Source organism: Anolis carolinensis, chromosome 4 (genome assembly GCF_035594765.1).
Source record: "Anolis carolinensis isolate JA03-04 chromosome 4, rAnoCar3.1.pri, whole genome shotgun sequence".
Taxonomy (NCBI): Eukaryota; Metazoa; Chordata; class Lepidosauria; order Squamata; family Dactyloidae; genus Anolis; species Anolis carolinensis.
This window is the reverse complement of record NC_085844.1, coordinates 218348995-218368533: the sequence shown is the minus strand read 5'-3', so window position 1 is coordinate 218368533 and position 19539 is coordinate 218348995. Positions and strand designations below refer to the sequence as shown.

Genomic DNA, 19539 nt, shown 5'->3' with positions numbered 1-19539 from the left:
CCACAATAGTACTAGGAACAGGACTACAAGGCCCATGAGGCATCACATCCCCTGAGAATCCTTCACATTTTAATTGAACAAGCTGCCTATTGGAAGTTCTACTCCAGTTTGGGAAGAATTTATCAGACTCTGACTACAGTATGCCTAGAGCAGGGGCCCCAAATCTAAGGCCCATGGGCTGGATGTGGCCTCCCAAGATCATTTCCCAATCCCCGCCCTAAACTTTAGACTTAGGGTCACCCTAAGTCTGAAAGAACTTAAAGGAACAGAGCAACAACAATCATAAATAATATGACTATCTCATCAACCAAAAGTAGGCCCACACGCCACGTTGAAATACTGGTAAGTTTATGTTGGTTAAAATGGTTATTTGTTTTTAATATTATATTGTACTTTCATGGGGGGTGAGGTTAGATCCCGGTGGCGCAATCAGTTAAACCCTTGTGCCAGCAGGACTGCTGAACGGCAGGTCAGTGGTTTGAATCCAGGGAGAGTGGGTGAGCTCCCTCTGTCAGCTCCAGCTCCACATGCGGTGACATGAGAGAAGCCTTCCCCAAGGATGGTAAAGCATTAATAAAGCCCATTCGGGTATCCCCAGAGCAAGGCCAATTCACCAGAAGCAACTTGTAGTTTCTCAAGTCACTCCCAACACAAAAAAATGGCGGTTTTGCATTACAAATGAGATACATGCAGTTTGCATAGCAATTCGTTCATTTTTTTCATACTATAGCTCTCCACCCCAAACAGTCTGAGAGACTGTGAAATGCCCCTCTGCTTAAAAGGTTTGAGGGTCCCTGGGCTGGAGTACAAAGTTCATATTTGTGTTTGACATGGCAAACAGCCACCTATATATTTGAAGGGGGAAAGGGGATACGTCACAGTTGTTGGTCTCATTATTATGTTGTCGGTGGTCTCCTTGGAGATAGCACTGTATCTGTTCATAGGACTGAGATTTGGTATGTTTCCCTTTATAATTTCTCTTCCAGAGTCTGACCAGTATATTTCCAGTTAAGGTGAGGTTAAGTTAAGTAGCTAAGATTTTGTAGCACTGTGTTTTGAATTACAGAAGCTTTCCCTGTATAGTCAAGTCTCAGGCCTTTCCTTATTATTTCTGTTGTATTTCCTGGTCTTTGGCTGGCTGATTCATTTAGTGATAACATCTGTGCTTGTTTTGAATATTTGAAAAATCTCAATAGCTTTGTGTAGAACTGAAAGTCATTTGGCGCAAATCCTTTGATGTATATGCAGTACAGAAAGAAAATGAGAACAGGATGAAGATTGATGAAATTAGTCGCTAGAATGTAGGGTCCTGTTGCTCTTCATGAAATTAGACCTCATTGAATTTATCTATGCCTAAATACGTACTACAAAGTCTATTTCATCTGGCTTCCTGATCATATGAAAACAGAGGGTGTTCCCCTACTTAAGACTAAACTCAAAATACCTGTAAGAAAAAGGTGTGCCACCTATAAAAATGGGATGCTGCAAGTTTTTTACATCTTCACAGTGTTCAGGTTTTTTATTTTGCTCTGTACTGTCTTGTATAAATCTTCATGAGTGAATAGACATGCTCAGTAATTCTAGCTTACTTAATGCCTGAGGATGTTGAAGACATTACCACTACTTTACTTAAAACTGTTTTTAAAAAACAGAACAATTTTTTATGTTTAAAGTTGAATGATAGCAGTGGCAATCCAGCTCAGAGATAGTTTCACAAAATAAGTGCAAAAGGTTGGCAACTCAAGCAGGAGACTCCAAATTTATGATGAGTATGAAAGCCCATTCCTGGAAAGGGAAGGCTCAACAGATCCTTGGCATGAAAAAAATGTAGGCATGGAATTGTCTCAAGAATGTTGCAATGAGGAAATGACCTTTCAGTCCAATTTCCTACTTAACCAGATCCCCTAAATTGACTCAGGCAGTGGAAACATTTGTTAGCATTCTCTTGCTTCTCAGCCTTCCCCTGTTTAGTGTCAGATTTTCAAAAACAGCTGCAACTAAGCACTGTGCAGATGTGGGGATTGTTGTTCTGGATTGGGGTACTAAACTTGGCATGTGTGCAAAGGATTTCTAACTACTTGATTCAAAATGTGTAAAAAAATTGTCTTAGCATCTTGTACACGTTCTACTGCAAAGCATGAACTGTGCTGTAAAGATGTGTGTAGCTTCTCATCCTTTGGGCTATGGCACTGGTTACCAACCTTGGTTCTTCCAAGAGTTTTTACGTCAACTCCCAGAGCTTTAGCCAGCTTGACTGACAGTCAGAAATTCTGGAGGCTACAGTCAAATATATAGGAGGAACAAAGTTTGGGAACCGCTGTGCTGTGGGAATACTTGCACCTATTGTACACACTTAACTGGTATTTTTTTCTTATGTTATTTAAACTTTTAATGCATGTTAACCTTGACACTGCTATGACTTATATCCAAATCACAATTTTAGAGCAGAACTGCTAATTCGAGTTTGACACTTTTATACATTGCATTGATTAAGTGGCCCTAATCTAGTTGAGACTAACAATCAGATTTAGGCCACTGTAATGGTGGTTTTAAGCCTCTTTTGTTTCATGTATGATCTTCTACATGTGATGCTAGCAAAATGTTTTATCATACTTTTTATTTTTAGTACATGTGACTTTGATCTCCTTAAGGACAGAAACCAGGGTGTAGATGGTTTCAAGTGAATGCAATGCTATGTAGCAGAAAGATGTGTGTGTAGTCAAAAGTTGATGCTTATATTTTCCACCCCCATCCTGCTGCTTTATATGTAACTCTTCCAGTTTTTCTGGCTTATGTGCTTCATTGGTCTGTTTGATGGATCTTGTTCAGCTTACAAAATTTTCCATGTATTTATGTGGATGAAATGAAGTAGGAAGGCTGAATACATGCTCTATTTCCTACAAAACAATGGTGGTCTATTGCTTCAAAACATTCCATAGTTCTAGAATATTGCTTTGTTTTCCCTCTCTCCATCTCCCAAGTCTGAAGCAGAGAAAAATGTGTTGCCTCAAATAGCTCTTTTAAAGTATCTGAGGCCTAAATATGAAAAAGGCACCAGATCCTATCTGATCTTGGAAACTAAGCCGCGTCAGTCCTGGTTAGTTCTTGGAGTGGAGACCTCCAATGGATACCTGGTGCTGTAGGCTATATTTCAGAAGAAGAAAATGGCAAAATTACCCTTGAATATCCCTTGCATAAGAAAACACTATGAAATTAATGGAAGACAAAACAGACAAACTGATACACACACAAAAGCTGGAGTAGGTCAGTGTTTAATTTGTTCTTTAACCATTGAAACCTCATGTTAACCATAAGCTACTTTGTATTTAAATGTAGATGCATATGTTCCACCCTTGAACACAAATTTAAATTGGCCTAATTGCCCAGCTTCCAAATTCTGAACCTAATTTGCTAAGGAACAAGTATGTGTACTTCTTGGCAAAAGAAAAAGTAATCCTTGTACATATCATTCTCCAGTCGGGTTAGTCCTGCTTTCATCATCTTGTGATGCTTAACCCACCATCTTTTTATATTATAGAATTCATCAATTTAATGTCCTCTACACTTGGCAGCATATGATCCCTTGACTTGTTGACCCTCCAGAAGTTTTTGCACTGCAATTCCCATCATCCCTCACCAGTGATTGTACCGGCTAGGGCTGAGGGAAGTTCAAAGAAGGCAACTTCTGGAGGGGCACACATTACTAGCCTTGATGTATGGGATACCTTGTGTCCTATGCAACCTGGCTAGTACTGAAGAAAATGGTGTCCCTCTTGGAAATAATTTCAATCTGTTTATAGTTGTCTGTGTTGCATCTCCCAGCCTTATTCCATTGTTACTTGGGACAGTAAAAGCGTTGCATCGTTTTGGTTTGGGTTTTGTGTCACTGCCGTTTTGTCCTCAGAATTCTGGTCATTATGTTGCTTAACAGCAATGATTCCAATGAAAAAGATTATTGTTTCTGCTGATCTCCATATGTCTTTGAGACATTTGTTTTTGTTCTGCTCAGATGAATCAAGTTTTGTCCTGGAGAATTTCCCAAATTTTTTCACAGTGAAAAGGGCTTTCTATTATTTCCCGTCCTTGATATAGGTGCTAACTGTACTGTTGTTCCTGTAGAGATAAAGGACAGTTTGTTTATGATAAACTGGAAATCATAAAGGCAGCTGTTTACATAATGCTGAAGCCATAGCTCAGCGCTCTCTCTCTCTCTCTCTCTCGCTCTCTCTCTCTCTCTCTCTCTCTCTCTCTCTCTCTCTCTTTTGATTCAAGCTTGTGGGCAGGACTAGTTAGTATGGAATTTATTCTTTTTAAGCATACAAAAGCAAAGTTGCTAATGGAATGTTTCTCTGACATTTTTTTCTGGTTGATGCTGTTAGTCCCATAGGACCAGTTTGTGGTTTCCCTTTTTGAAACCAAAAGTCACCCTGCCCAGCAAATCACCCCATCAGAACCTTAGTTGTTCTGTGTAGACATACTGTTGTCAGCAGTTGATATCAAGTATATTTTAAGAGCTTGGGTAAAAATCCCCTGTTGTCAGAATTTATCACTTTCCTGGTAAATAGAATGTCAGGCTATGTAATACCTTATTTGGTTTGTGGATCTTCATAGTGTGAGCAAATGTCTATCTCTGGATAATATAGTGCTCCCATCAGATAAGGCAAACGTAGAGACCTTTGAGCATTACATAGCTCCTTCTTCCCCATTGGCTTGTTTTTAGGTAGAAGAAGCAGTGAAGGAGGCAGTGTACAAAAACATTTCACTTCAGATTCTACACTGACATTTAAAAGAACCACTCCTTTCTCCTGTCAGTGTTGTCTAGGGCTGAAAGAAGTTTCAGGCTAACTATAGTTAGATTTAAAAGATTATTCAGAAAATAGAGTTTATCACATCACTTAGTTGTTAAGACTGGAGGTTTTGCAGTTATGTAGTATAGTTACAGGCAGACATTATAACCATTACGTAGGCTATTTTCCCACTTAGTAACAAACAAAAACATTAACTGTCCCAAGAGTTACTCTTCCTCCCACTTTGTACGACAATGGAATACAACATTAAATTATGTGATTTTAATAATTGATGTAACTGTTTTTGTTTTAATTCTCTACATGCATTGAATTGTTTTGATATGTGAAATCACTCCGAGTCCCTCTCGGGGTTGTGAAGGGTGAAATACAAATAGAGTAAATAAATAAATAAATTTGTACTCTTTCTCTCAGGAGAATGACCTTGGCAGCTTCTGTCTGTTAGGTTTACTCCCTGTGTCTGGTCATAAATCTAGCAGCACATGATAAGCACTTCCAATTTGATGAGAAAATGCTGTACCACGTCTTCCAATATACAAAGCGTGGTTAAAAGTATGGCAAGATGCATGATCCTGGCATTCTGTTTCTGATCTTTAAAAAAACCTGATTGGCCGTGTTGCCTCTGAAAAATGGGAATGTTGGTTCCCTTCAGGTTTTTTGCTTAGGCTCCTTTTGTGTTTTCTGTCTTCCCAACTTTTTAGCAAGGCATATTGGGCAACTTGGAAGTCCCTGAACAGACTCAGAAGCGGAGTGGGCAGATCAAAAGACAACTTGGCAAGGTGGCACTACCTGGAGGAATCCTCCACCTTGTGTGACTGTGGAGCTGAACAAACAACTCAGCATATGTATGCTTGCCCACAATGACCTGCCTCATGTACGGAGGAGGAGTTGTTTAAAGCTACAGACAATGCGGTTGCTGTTGCCCGCTTTTGGTCCAAAACTATTTAGTTGCTTGTGATTCCTTTTTTTAAAAATATGTTTTTTAAATTTCCATTATTTGAAATGTACAATGCTTTTGACATGAAATAAATAAAAGCAAGGTATATCACAGGTTGAGGATCCCTTATCTGGATTTTTGAAATCCAAAATACTCCAAAATTGTCCATATTGGTGTTTGAGTTAGTGACACCTTTGTTTTCTAATAGTTCAATGTACACAAAGTTTTTTCCATATTCAAAACTGCTTGCACTGTTCTGATAGCTACTGGGAGGGGAGATGGATTGCTTGCTTTGATTTTGTTTGCTTTATGTCTTATGAGTCATCTTGGCCTTTGGGTCTACCCCAATCCAAGGACTTTCTGCATGTCCAGTGATGAGGATTTTATTTGTTTGCCAACCAGAGGACTATATCTGGGCTGAAGTTCTTTAGGAGCCCAATTTTATCATTGGCTATAAAGAGATGCTGGACACTATCAGCGAAAGGATTGCAATGCTCCTCTGCAATGTACCATCTGCTGTATCATTTACCAGTAATAAAGCGTATGTCTCTATTGGGCACCGAAAGGACCCTTGGAGAGACTTGGAGCTACAACCATTTCCAGATCAAGACAATCTCTTAGTTATCTGTTGGGTAAAATCCTTGTAATATTTCTGATTGCTTTAGAATATCACTTATCAACATAGTGAGCACTTCTTAAGTCATTATTTTCAGCATAAAGACATAAAGCTGCATCACTGATGGAAGTGTAAGGTGGAAAACCTTCACACAGTGCTCCAGCCATGGTCTCATTGTGGTGTGACTATGTTCCATGACATGTTGCCTGGAGGAGGAGATGCCACTGACCCCTAGTATTCTTCGCCATTTCTGTTTTTAATCAAGAAATAGTCTCAACTCCCACATTTCTCTCCTAGTTATGAATACAGTTTGGGATTTGCTACTTTATTCTTCTTAGAGTGAATGAGTGGTTCAAAAAATTGTATGATTAAATGGTCCAAGGAATACATTCACTTTAGGCCAATTCATTTATTATTGATCTTTTTGTGACAAGGTAAGAGTGGTCTAAAGCGTTATTTTCCTACAGAAAGTAACATGTGAAAAGATTCTGTTCTGACTGTAGGCTTATTTTCTTGAGGGAAATGCCAGATATCTCAGTCATTCTTCCAGCTAGAGAGTGTCTGTAAAGACAGACAGCAATTAAAAAGGATGCCTTTTCTGAACCTAGAGATCTAGCATGTAGTTGTTGGTAGGATCAGTAGGTAAGTGGGCAAGTGGAGGAAAATTATACTAGATTTTTAAGCTCTGCATTGTAAAAGTAACCATCCATTTTGATTTGGGAGATTGGAGATTAGGCTTGTATATGGATCATGCTTGTTTGTAATACAAAGAATACAAAGGAGTAGGGGGTACTGAGTAGTATTTGTGAGTGGTCTGGAAACCCTAAGTGTATACATCTTAACATTTGTTAGTTGGGACACACATTGGCTTTTTATTTACTTCAAGCACTGCTGAAGACATTCCCATGGTGGTTTATATAAATGACAGTGTTGGAAACAATATAATACTGGTAAAACTGGTCAGAATAAAGATGAAAAGACAGCAAGCTTGTTAATGTGCAATTAATTTTCACAGCTCTATAAGGTTACAGAATTCTGATCAGTCTTCCTGCATATGTCTGAGAGAATACAGAGCATGCACTCCGCCTTGGTTTAAATGCTTAACTTAGATGACACCTGAATGAGCTGAATAGGGGAGGTCATTGAGTGAGAGCATAAAGCCTCTGGTAGCTCACCCTCCTCCAGGAGCTTTGTTCTTGCTGTCCAGTCATCCAAGCAAAGCTGCTTCTGTTTTCATTCTGTGCTTCGGGTGACTCATGGTTGGGACAGAGCCAGCTCATTGCTGCTACAAATTAAAGGATCACATTGGGATGTGTAAGCAGTGATGAAGAAGACTGAGAAGCATCCATTCACTAGCATGCAGTCTATGAAAGTACAAATGCTGTAGTAAACACTGTGTCTGGCTTATTGTCATGTTGCTGGCAGACTCTAAGCCAGAGGTCCCCAAACTAAGGCCCGGGGGCCGGATGCGGCCCTCCAAAGCCATTGACTTGGCCCCCGCCCTCAGTTTTAGACTTAGGCTCACCCAAAGTCTGAAATGACTTAAAGGCACAACAACAACAATCCTACTTGATTATCTCATTGGCCAGAAGCAGGCCCACAATTCCCATTGTAATCCTGATAAGTTTACAGTATGTTGGTTAAAATTATTTTTATCTTTAAATATTGTATTGTTCTTTCATTTACTAATATTGTAAATGAAATATTGTGAATGAATGATATGGTAATAATATAATATATTGTGTATACATATAATATTGATAATAATATTATAATGTAATACAATATAATATTTATTTATTTCAGTATTTCTACTCCGCCCTTCTCACCCAATAGGGGACTCAGGGCGGCTAATAATAATAATACAATATAATAATATTGTATAATATGATAATATTAATTATATATTATATATTTAATGTAATATTACTAATAATATTACGGCATAATGGTATAGTACAATATAGTATTATGTAATGCTAACATTGTGCTATGCTAATAACATAATATATTGTATGTACATACAACTTGTAAGCCGCTCTGAGTCCCCTTTGGGATGAGAGAGGGTGGGGTATAAATGTAGTAAATAAATAAATAAATAATTGTTGCTGGGTTGTTGTTTTTTTGCATTACAAATAAGACGTGTGCAGTGAGCATAGGAATTGGTTAATTGTTTTCCAAATGATAATTCGGCCCCTCAACAATCTGAGGGACCATGAATCGGCCCTCCACTTAAAAAGTTTGAGGACCCCTGCTCTAAGCCATTGTCTATGTCTTTTCTCCTCTCCTCCTTTTGCTATGTGAGGGACAGAAAGAGAAGAGAAAATAAACCAGCTATTAAAACACATTGCACATTTGTGCCTAGCTCTTGTTGCCCTAATCTTTAGTAAGTTATCACTTATGAAAAGTTGAACTGCAGTCTTCACTGACATTTAATTGACAACTGCTATTTAGTTTCTGATCAGGTTTTGCTTTAGGTAGCTAGAGCTTTGAAAGCTTTTTTTCTGGAATAAGCTTAATATGTAACAGTATGTTTGAATTTTTTGTTTATAATTTGTTTTTATTTATAATGAGATATTAAAACCAGTGATGATAGAAGTCTTTAAAGAAGCTGAGAAAGTAATAGTTACTTTGGGTGATCTTGGCAATGATTGTAATTTGCATTTGCTACTAAAGAAACATGTGTTGTCGAAGGCTTTCATGGCCGGGATCACAGGGTTGTTGTATGTCTTTCGGGCTGTGTGGCCATGTTCCAGAAGCATTCTCTCCTGACGTTTTGCCCACATCTATGGCAGGCATCCTCAGAGGTTGTGAGGTACCTCACAACCTCTGAGGATGCCTGCCATAGATGTGGGCAAAACGTCAGGAGAGAATGCTTCTGGAACATGGCCACACAGCCCGAAAGACATACAACAACCCTACTAAAGAAACAGTTTCCAAAACAGAAGCAAAATTAGTCTGTATCCACATTTTTAGAATCTTAGCGGCCAATTCACTAGGAATGCATTTTTAAAATGATGTCATGTATATCACTATGTAGATTATCACTTGTGGATTGGACTGCTAAGAGTTATTTCAGCAAAATATCTAAGCAGTGAAATATGTAATATTCAAGATTTCATAATGAACCGCAGTGTGTCCCAGTCCTGGCTTAAGCTTCCTCTGGCAAGCTAGATCTGAATGTGCTGGAAATATTTCATGTGGCAAAGCCTTCATGCAAGCAATCTCACACCCAAAGTCACCAGGGACACAACTGAGCAACTGTTAGGTGGTGATGTTATTAATTTGTAACCCACCGTTTTCAAAATAATGGGTATCTTATTAAAACCAGTAAATATATAAAACTATAGAAAAATAAGTAAAATATTTAATAAATAATAAAAGATTATAAAAATGAACTACAGAATTAAAACCATTCAAAATTCATTAATGTGCACTATAAATGTGGGCCTTTTCTCAGTTCTCTGTGCACTGGCTTCATCCAGACTTTACTATTGTAGTGCCCTTTACGTGAAGCTGCCTTTTGAAAATAATTGGGAAATTGCAGCTAGTACAAATTGCAGCAAATTGAGTGGTCATATGAATTGGTTGGTCAAAACACAATACATTGTGCTATGTCTGGAACATTCTAGATTCAATTTAAAGCACATGTTTTAGCCTTTAAAATCTTTATTGTTTTGAGTTCATAATACTTGAAGGATTACCTGTGCTTCAAGATCAGTGTTAACCAATTCTTCAGAAAAGATCAAGGAGATTTGTAGATGCTAAAGACAACCTTATCAACAATTTCCCTTACCATATGGAACTTCCTCAAGAGGGATATGTGATTCAACTCTCAATTGCATTATTTTAAATGTATTTGAATCCCCACTGATGTCAGATGGCTTTTATTTAATTTGTTGTTTTGTTCATGCAAGCTGCTGTTTTAGCAGTTTTTATGAGTCTGGAAAGGATTTTCTTTTATCATTACTGACTGAATTGCATCATTTATTAGTGCTGCTTTGAATTTTCAGGTTTTATTACATGTTTGTATCTTTTCCAGCATCCTTGATGGTCATGTTTAGAAAATCAGCTACTACACCACATACAAAATAGAACTATGTGTGCCACCTTTCATCCAGTGTTTTATGACCAAAGTCATTAAATGGGTTTCATGACTAAAAAGGGATTCTAACCTATTCTAGTGACACAAATTAACCATGAAGTTACACCAGCAATCTTTATGTACAAGCCTTTCATGTTCATAGCTTCTCAGTCCTATGCTTCTTTGAGGCTACAAGTATGACAGGTGATGTTGTTAAGTTGACTTTGAATGATGGTGTCCTATGAAAGAGAGATCTCCAACTCACACTATCATCAACTGCCCTGCTCAAGTCAGCAGACTCAGAAAAGTTGACTTTGACTTACGATGTCCTGTGAATGAGAGATCTCCAACTCACACTGTCATCAATTGCCCTGCTCAAATCTGAGGTATACTTATTCAGTCCATCCATCTGAAATATAGTCTTCCTCTTTTCCTACTTCATTTTAGCAAATATTATTGTGTTTTCTAGTTCGTTATGTCTTTTCATGATATCACCAAAGTATCAGTTTCAGATTAGTCATCATGGCTTCTAGGGAGAGATCCAGCTTGATTTGCTCAAGGACTCATTTATCTTTTTATCAGACCACAGTATCCATCTCCAGTGCCACATTTCAAGTGAGTTGGCTTTCTTTCTATCAACTTTCTTCATTTCTATCTTTCACAACCAGCACACAAAAATTGGGATTTTGATGGCATGTACAATCCCATTCTTAGTATTCAGTGTTATAATTGTAGAGTCCGCTTCAAATGGATCTTCCTTGAACAATCTCTTATCCTGTGTATCGTTGAGGAAATTTCTCTTGCAAGAAAAGATTGTTTCTAAAATACCAAGAAGATTATAACATCTCCCCACCTCCCACTGCGCTTTGAAAACAAAAGCTTAATGTAAAATTTCTTTAGTTTTCTGAAAGGCTTCCTGACCATCAGGGGTAACTCCTGGGAGATCTGACTGCTTAAATACATATACAGAGCATATCTTGAAACACATGATGTAATTATGAAGTTGAAACCTAGAAGGTTTATAATCCTTAATCTTTTAGATAGGGCCTACCTGAAAATCCATGCTTGACTACCTTGTGCTTTATAAATGAAGAAAGGCAGTATTGTAGTTGTCTGTATTGAATTAGTTCTTGTTTTGTTTTTAAAAATAACAAAGAGAAATTCTAGAAAAAAGAAATCAAGGTCGTTGAAGTAAAAGTTAGCTATTTGAAACCTGACACAGACCATAGCAATGCAAAAACAGAATGTAGGTCAATGCCTTTCTGAAGGCTGATGTAATTTTTGTGGAGTTCCTGGAGGAAAATAAAATCTGTAGTCTATAAGGAAAGACAGGAAGAAAGAAGCTTCAGGAATTACTATGATTGGAAACTTCCCTATTTACCAATCTGTTTAAAAACTGAAATAACGATTATTTTCTTACAGTAGAATAAAATTGGATTTGACAAAACAGACTGTTTTGTATTCCTAGTAGCAGCAGCTGCTTGGAATTCTCTATCTTTCAAATTAGGAATTATGAGCTGAGAAGACTGCATCAGTAAGGACAAGATTAAACTGAATACAGGCTATTAGATCCAGCAGTATTTGCAGAATAAATTCTTCCATGCATAAAATATCCTATTGTTGCTGAAGGCCATGGAAACATATATTCACTGAATTTCCCCCTTCAGCCTTTTGTGATCCCCTCCTGATTTTCAGCAGAAGGAATGATATAGATCAGTGGTTCTCAGCTTGGAGTCCCCAGATGTTTTTGGCCTACAACTCCAGAAATCCCAGCCAGTTTACCAGCTGTTAGGATTTCTGGGAGTTGAAGTCCAAGAACATCTGGGGACCCCAGGTTGAGAACCACTGATATAGAGAGACTCAGGGGAAGAAATTGACAGTGGTCCCTTCTTTCCTTCTGCTATCCAGCACCAAAAGTGCCCTTTCCAAGTGTAAGAGAGGGCAGCTCTGTTCACAAGATCTTGGGATTTACCCCAGTATTTCTTACATATGGTTCTTATTCTCTCCTCACAGAGTCTTATTAATAATGTTTTGTGCTGTCATACCAACTTCTGGTGCTGCTGTCATCTTTAATTAGGGAATAGCTTTGTCTTGGGTCACATACTGATTATTATTCTTCTCTTTGATGTTGTAACACCAGGAACGAGCATCATTTGCAACTTTGTCCTATATAAAGGCAAACTTCACAGATTTTGCATTTCACTTCTGTAATCTGCTGAATAATGGTTGTCTTCAGGACTCTTAAAACGTGCTCCACTTTGCAAATATAATCATTTCTCTTAAAAGTTTCTTTAGAGAGGTATTCAATCAATCTTCTCTTAGTAGAAGTTATGGTTGATAATTTGGAAGCTCAGAGACAAGTTGGGTGAGCAGAGACCTCTTATCTTCAATTTAAAAGTAAGACTGTTCTGAAATGATCAGATTCACCCCTCTCCCCCCCCCCATTTTAATTTAGAATGCTACAATTGTTCATATCTTTCTAAAAATAATTATTGCAAGAGAATAGCTATTGGCAAAGAAATGTCCTTACAAATTTAAACTCGACTTTGTGCATCCATTTTGAAAGAGGTCTTAAAAATCCCTGTGGTGAGAAAAGTAATATAGATCTATTTGTCTACAAAATGTTGCCTGCTTCCTCTTTAATTATAGTAAAATACAGATATATCTCAATTAAGAGAGTAGGTGTTCTTGGGCATTGCTTCTTTAACTTAAGTTTTTGCTACCGGTGGCAGAACAAACATGGAAAGAATACAGATAGATTTTACCTCCACAAAAAAGTAGAACATCAAATATGTTTCAACAAACTTTTCAAATATTGTGATATATGCAATTAAAGGTAGGGTAAGCAAGCTTTGCATAAGTAGATAAACATTTGGAACCTCCTAGAAACTACTTGAAGACTTCTTCCAAAATACATCCAAGAATGATTTTTTCTTTCTCACGATTTTGCTGGCCAAACCTAAATATCTGTGCTTATTTTTTTTTTAACCTGCAGGGGATATCTGGTGGAGCAGGCCTATCTGATTGTCCTCTGTTTTGTTGTTTGTGTATGATCAGTAAGAGATCCTGGACTTAGCTGCTGTTTTCCTTGCTATTATTATTATTATTATTATTATTATTATTATTATTTTATTGTATGACACAGCAAACAAGATAGACATGCTGGATTTCATATCACAAAATCACAAGTCGAACACTTCCCAAGTGTCTAGGACTGTGTGGTGTATTTTTGGATGATATGCGCAGATCCCAGGAGGGTGGCCTTTTGCAGTTGACAGATCGTAATTTTGTCAATGTCTATTGTTTCCAAATGCTGGCTGAGATCTTTTGGCACGGCACCCAGTGTGCCCATCACCACCGGGACCACCTACACTGGTTTCTGCCAGAGTCTTTGAAGTTCAATCTTGAGGTCCTGATAGCGGCTGAGTTTTTCCTGTTGTTTTTCGTCAATGTGACTGTCATTTGGGATGGCGACATCAATGATCCAAACCTTTTTCTTTTCCACAACTGTGATGTCTGGTGTGTTGTGTTCCAGAACTTTGTCAGTCTGGATTCGGAAGTCCCACAGTATCTTTGTGTGTTCATTTTCCACGACCTTTGGAGGTTTGTGATCCCACCAGTTCTTTACTGCAGGGAGGTGGTACTTGAGGCATAAGTTCCAATTAATCATTTGGGCCACATAGTTGTGCCTCTGTTTGTGGTCTGTCTGTCTGCGATTTTCTTACAGCAGCTGAGGATATGATCAATGGTTTCGTCAGTTTCCTTGCACAGTCTGCATTTTGGGACATCAGCTGATTTTTTTATCTTGGCCTTGATTGCATTTATTCTGATGGCTTGCTCCTGGGCTGCAAGGATCAGGCCTTCTGTCTCCTCCTTCAATGTCCCATTTGTGAGCCAGAGCCAGGTCTTCTCCTTATCAGCTTTTCCTTCCATTTTGTCAATGAACTTTCCATGCAATGTTTTGTTGTTCCAGCTGTCAACTCTAGTTTGTAGTGCAGTTTTCTTGTACTGATTCTTTGTCTGCTGTGCTTTGAGGAGTTTCTGATTTTTGACTTCAATCAAAGCAGGTTCTTCACTTTGCTTTACATATTCTGCCAGGGCATGTTCTTCTTTTACTGCTTGTTTTACTTGTAAGAGTCCTCTGCCCCCTGATCTTCTAGACAGATATAGCCGGTCAACATCACTGCGAGGGTGCAGTGAATGATGAATGGTCATGAGTTTTCTTGTTTTTCTGTCCAAATTGTCCAGTTCTGCCTGTGTCCAATTTATAATGCCAGCAGTGTATCTTATGACAGGTATGGCCCAGGTGTTTATGGCCTTGATGGTGTTGCCTCCATTGAGCTTGCTTTTGAGAATTTTTCTGACCCTTTGTGTGTATTCTTTACTGACCACAGTCTTCACATGTTCATGCTTGATGTTGTCCAGCTGTAATATGCCCAGATATTTATAGGCCTCTGGCTGGTGACACTTTATTGTTTGGCCATTAGGCATATTTATTCGAACATTTGTCAAACCAAACTCCATGCTGATAACAGTGCTAAAAATTCGGACAGTGTTGGTCAGAGACTGGATTTCAGTTTCTGTTTTCCCATATATAGCTTCAAGTCATCCATGTACATCAGATGTGAAATTTTGTGAGATTTCTTAGATGTTTGATAGCCGAGATTTGTTTTTTGTAAGATTGTTGACAGAGGGATCATGGCAATAATGAAAAGCAGAGGGGACAATGAATCTCCCTGGAAAATTCCTCTTCTGATGTTGACAAGTCCATAGCTTTCATTTCCAACAAACAGTTCAGTTTTCCAGTGCTCCATCATGTTTTCAATGAAGGTGCCATTATTATTATTATTATTATTATTATTATTATTATTATTATTATTATTATTATGTTATTTATACTCCACTTTTTTCTCCACAAGAAGACTCAAAGCAGCTTGCCTGTTGTATTCTTGGGTTCTGTAACATCAGAATCAGAGTAGAAGCTCTACATTTTCCAGCTCGTTTTTTACAATATTTGCTACAGATACACTGCTGCAACCTGATACAGAAAATGTGTTTCTATTTCTAATGAAAATGAGGTGGAAAAGGGTATGCTAGGTGGGCGTTAAAAGGATGACTTTGTAGAAAGGAGGTTCTTTGTTGTCAGGTTCTTTGTTGTCTGTAACCTGTAACACAGGAGAATGCTTCCTCCATCTGATGAAATTGGCTCTAGTCCTTGAGAGCTTATGCGATAATAAATGTATTAGTCTTTAAGGTGCATGAGATTTAGTTCTTTTCATTGCTACAGGCCATTACTATCCTTCTGAGTGTTCACTGGGTAATTTTTCATGTAGAGCTCATTTTACAATTGAGCCCCTCTTGTGCATTTCCCCATCCTGTGTAAATCTTAAGGCATATAGGTAGAACATTTGGAGAAAAGCAAGATGTGCATTCAGTGTAAGTTTTAAAGGCTCATTGAACTGCTTGTAAGAAAATGCATACATTCTGGTTCCTTAAAAAGAGGGAACATTTTGATAAAACTAAAACAGAATTGTGACATATTACATCTCCCCTGCTGTATTGTATTGTGGGTGCTGTGTTGTGTTGTATTGTATTGTATTTATTGTAGTTGCATGTCTCGTTTTTTTACTCTTTGTGATATTGGCTGCTGGTCTTTGAATAATCTGCATCTGATTAGAAAGAGGGGAGCAGTTGCAGTGAGAATAGCCAATATGTTTTCAGAGTGCCATGGAGTCACAAAATGCACATGGCAGGTGCTTCAGTTCCCCAAGGGAATCCCTGCTAGAACAAAAGATCTCATTTGCCTCCCAAAAGGAAATCCCGGCAGATTATTCATATGACCTGCAATGGATCTGCACAAATGATTGTTTTCACTCAAAATACTTGAATGTCATTTCCTCTAACATGCACTAGTAGATTTTTTAAATTGCAAATCAGATTTTGTTCCCTGGATTTATCACTGCCTTTGGCCACATTTTAACAAAAGCATTAGAAATCAATCTTCATGGTGTTGATTGCTAAGTAAGTGTTTTTAGGACTGTAACCTTAATAAATCACTAGTGCTTTTCTGCTTTGTAGCTGACAAGTCTTTGATAGAAAGTAGAATGCAACTGCTAATTTTTTTTCTGTTGGAAAAAAATACTTGATGAAATAAGAATTCTGCAAATGTAATCTGAGTTAGGTGGAGAAAGGATTTTTTAAAAAGATGTATGAATTCATGCAAGCTGCTTCTTGGCACTTGTATTGAATTTTTAATGAGAAATAGCTGCCATATTTAAAATGCACTGTTTTTAGCATATTGGTTCAGATATTCAAATTATCTTGGCAATTAGCCAAGAAACGATTGAATATTGGCCAAGACAGTAGGCAACAAAGAATCTCTAAAAGCAGGTGATCGTGTTAACTTCTGAAATGATGTTTTCTGAAAATAGCTGTTACTGGAAAGCTGGTAAAAATCCAAATAACACCACAAAAGGAAGCAAATTTCATCTGTATCCTTAAAAGAAAAGCAATTTCTCTGAAATGCACCCAGTACCATGCTTGTCAATACTTTCAAGAGACACAAAGTTAGAAATGAGAGTTATATGGCTTCACTTGGCATGATGCAATTGAAGGAGAGTGATGACTATTAAAAATCCAATATTATGTCTCTTGTTTCTATTTTATATCGTTCTTGGTAATTAAATATGTTTTAAATTATTCTTTAAGCACAAGAATACCACTTGTATTCTCTGCAAAATGTTTAAAATTTAATCTCAGTTTCTCCAAGTCAAGGATGTTGGTAACAAAGCTTAGTATGATTGTTTCTTGAAACCGTGAGACTCAACGCTAGTACTGGGCTGGGTGGACTTATTGTTTTTATATCATGCATTTCAAAATGTTCATTAACTTCATCACCCAAATTCTAGTTTAAAGCTCTTACACAATCTATGGACTCATAACAGAGTTACGTCCCCTTCAAATATGTCTTCCCCACATATATTACATGCATAAAGGAGGAGAAATGGCCTTCTGACTCTCCACTAACATCCATACACCAGCATGGACCCATATTTCTTAAACAAATATGAATCACACTCAACAAGCGGCGATTGCATTATGATCAATTATAAACTAGAAAGGATGATAAATATTTCTTGAGAACAAAGTGTACTGTTTATTTTAAAAGATGTTTATGAGTGAAATGGCAGTGTTCATATTTTCCAGAAAGTAGTCTTCAATATGATGGTAGAGCAGGATTTTGACATTCTCGGCAGTAGCATGTGAAGAACAGACTATGCAGAAACAGATGTTACTTGGTTTTAATTTTTCCCACTACAGAGAAATGTTTTGTATTGTTTAAATTAATGCAAATAATAATAATAACAACAACAACTTTATTTTTATACCCCGCCTCCATCTCCCCGAAGGGACTTGGGGTGGCTTACATGGGGCCAGGACAGTCAAATTACCAGTAAACTTATAACAATCACATAAATTCATAGCGTTTTGCCAGAGGTGGCTTTGCCAGTTCTTCTGAAATATACCTGACAGCACCTGATAATACTTGGTGGTCTTGCATCCAAGTGTCAACCAGAGCTCACCCTGCTTAACCTCCAAGATCAGATAGGATCTTATGTCTTTAGGATATTTAGGCTACAGACTGCATATTAACTGTGCTGAAATCTCCTGATCTAGAATTATAATGAAATGCGAAATGAGCAAAATGCTCACTCACATCTTTTGAAAGCTAAAGAGTAAGTAATTTATTTAGCTGTCAGTTGCTCTTATTAAGGGAAGATAATGATATCGCTTCTGAGGACTCATCTCATACACATTTTGAGTGCCTGAGTGTCAGTCAGAGGAAAGAAAGCTTTCTTAGACATGTTTGACTGAAGAGTTCGTTTAAATTTTTGTAGCAGACTTGCAACTTCATCCTCTCTATGTGTTCTGATAGGCACAGCAATTGAGTATTCTGGCCAATGTGCACTTTACATTCATAGAACAAGCTTGATTGAACAGATTTTGGTTTCACATCTCTGAAAATTCTCCTAATTTTTAGGCCCGTGTTTGAAATCATTCTCATTCATGCTCAGTTTTCTTACTCAGAAGTCTTGCTAAATAGGAAAGCCAGTGTTTATTCTGTTAATTGCAATCCTTGTCATGAGTGCCCTCGGAGCATTTCAAGGCAGGTCTTCAGCTGCTGCTAAAAATAAGACATGGAAAATGTTCAAATAAATCTAATAGAAACTACAACAAATTGTTGCTGAGTATACTTTGGCTCCTAGCATAAGTTCTCCTGTTTAGTCTTCTTAGCAGACCATTCAGTCCTTTCTATATATTTTTTCTGGCACTCATTCTTACTGTTGAACATGTTTCATCCTCGTAGGAGTTAGGTTATCTGTTAGGTTCTGTCATCTTTAAAATTACCCCAATGTTCTGATATATCCTCCTTGCTTCTCTGTGGTCCACTATAGCTTCATTTATGTTGGTATTCCCCATTTGGAATTCAGTATTAGAGAAAATAATAGTGATTGCTTCCTGTTTATGTAAAAAATGTCAACATTCTGGTTTGATTAGCTGAATAAAAAGGTTCAGTGCATACCATGATGTGTCTTATACACATCGTTAGATATGGTCTCAGGCCAGAGTAAGAGAGTTGTATATGGATTACTTAGAACCATAAGTACAGTATAGGAATTTATATATCACATTCATATAGAAACAAGCCCAAGTCAATCTTGAACATTCAAAGGTTCCCACCTCGTTAAATTGGCATGGGGAATTTTTTTTTTTACTTTTGTGAGCCACAAAACATCACCAAAAGCTATATGTGAGGCATCAACCACACTTTACCCATGCCTCCGTGATGTACATGTATCCAACATATAGTATCTATAGGTTCTGCAGTAACTTATTAAACCAACCATAGCTCAAAAATATTTGGAAAAAAAGATCTAAAAGGCATATTCTACCAAAAAAAGTGCATCTTCCAGCACCATGGTAATTTTTTTATGAACCACTTGATCACATGGCACCTTTCCTCAACTGTAAATATAGTTTGATGCATACATTTGATGAAGTGTGCTGTACTCTCCGAAAATGGTTTTGTCTCTAA

The 19539-nt window shown here is 37.6% G+C and overlaps 1 protein-coding gene across 8 annotated transcripts in view; it reads left to right on the top strand.

Annotated features, from left to right (window-relative positions):
* The window catches only part of dlgap4 (DLG associated protein 4), a 459488-nt gene that overhangs the window by 423421 nt on the left and 16528 nt on the right, over nucleotides 1-19539 (top strand). Inside the window, exon 1 of one of the 8 annotated variants that reach the window (XM_062978823.1) lies at nucleotides 787-1013. The exons of 5 other annotated variants lie outside the window; for them this stretch is intronic. Coding sequence is in view for 1 of the 3 variants with exons in the window: in XM_062978821.1 (XP_062834891.1) it covers nucleotides 3165-3264 (100 nt within the window). In the remaining 2 variants the exon portion in view is untranslated. 2 more of the 8 variants (XM_062978824.1, XM_062978821.1) reach the window with 2 other exon arrangements.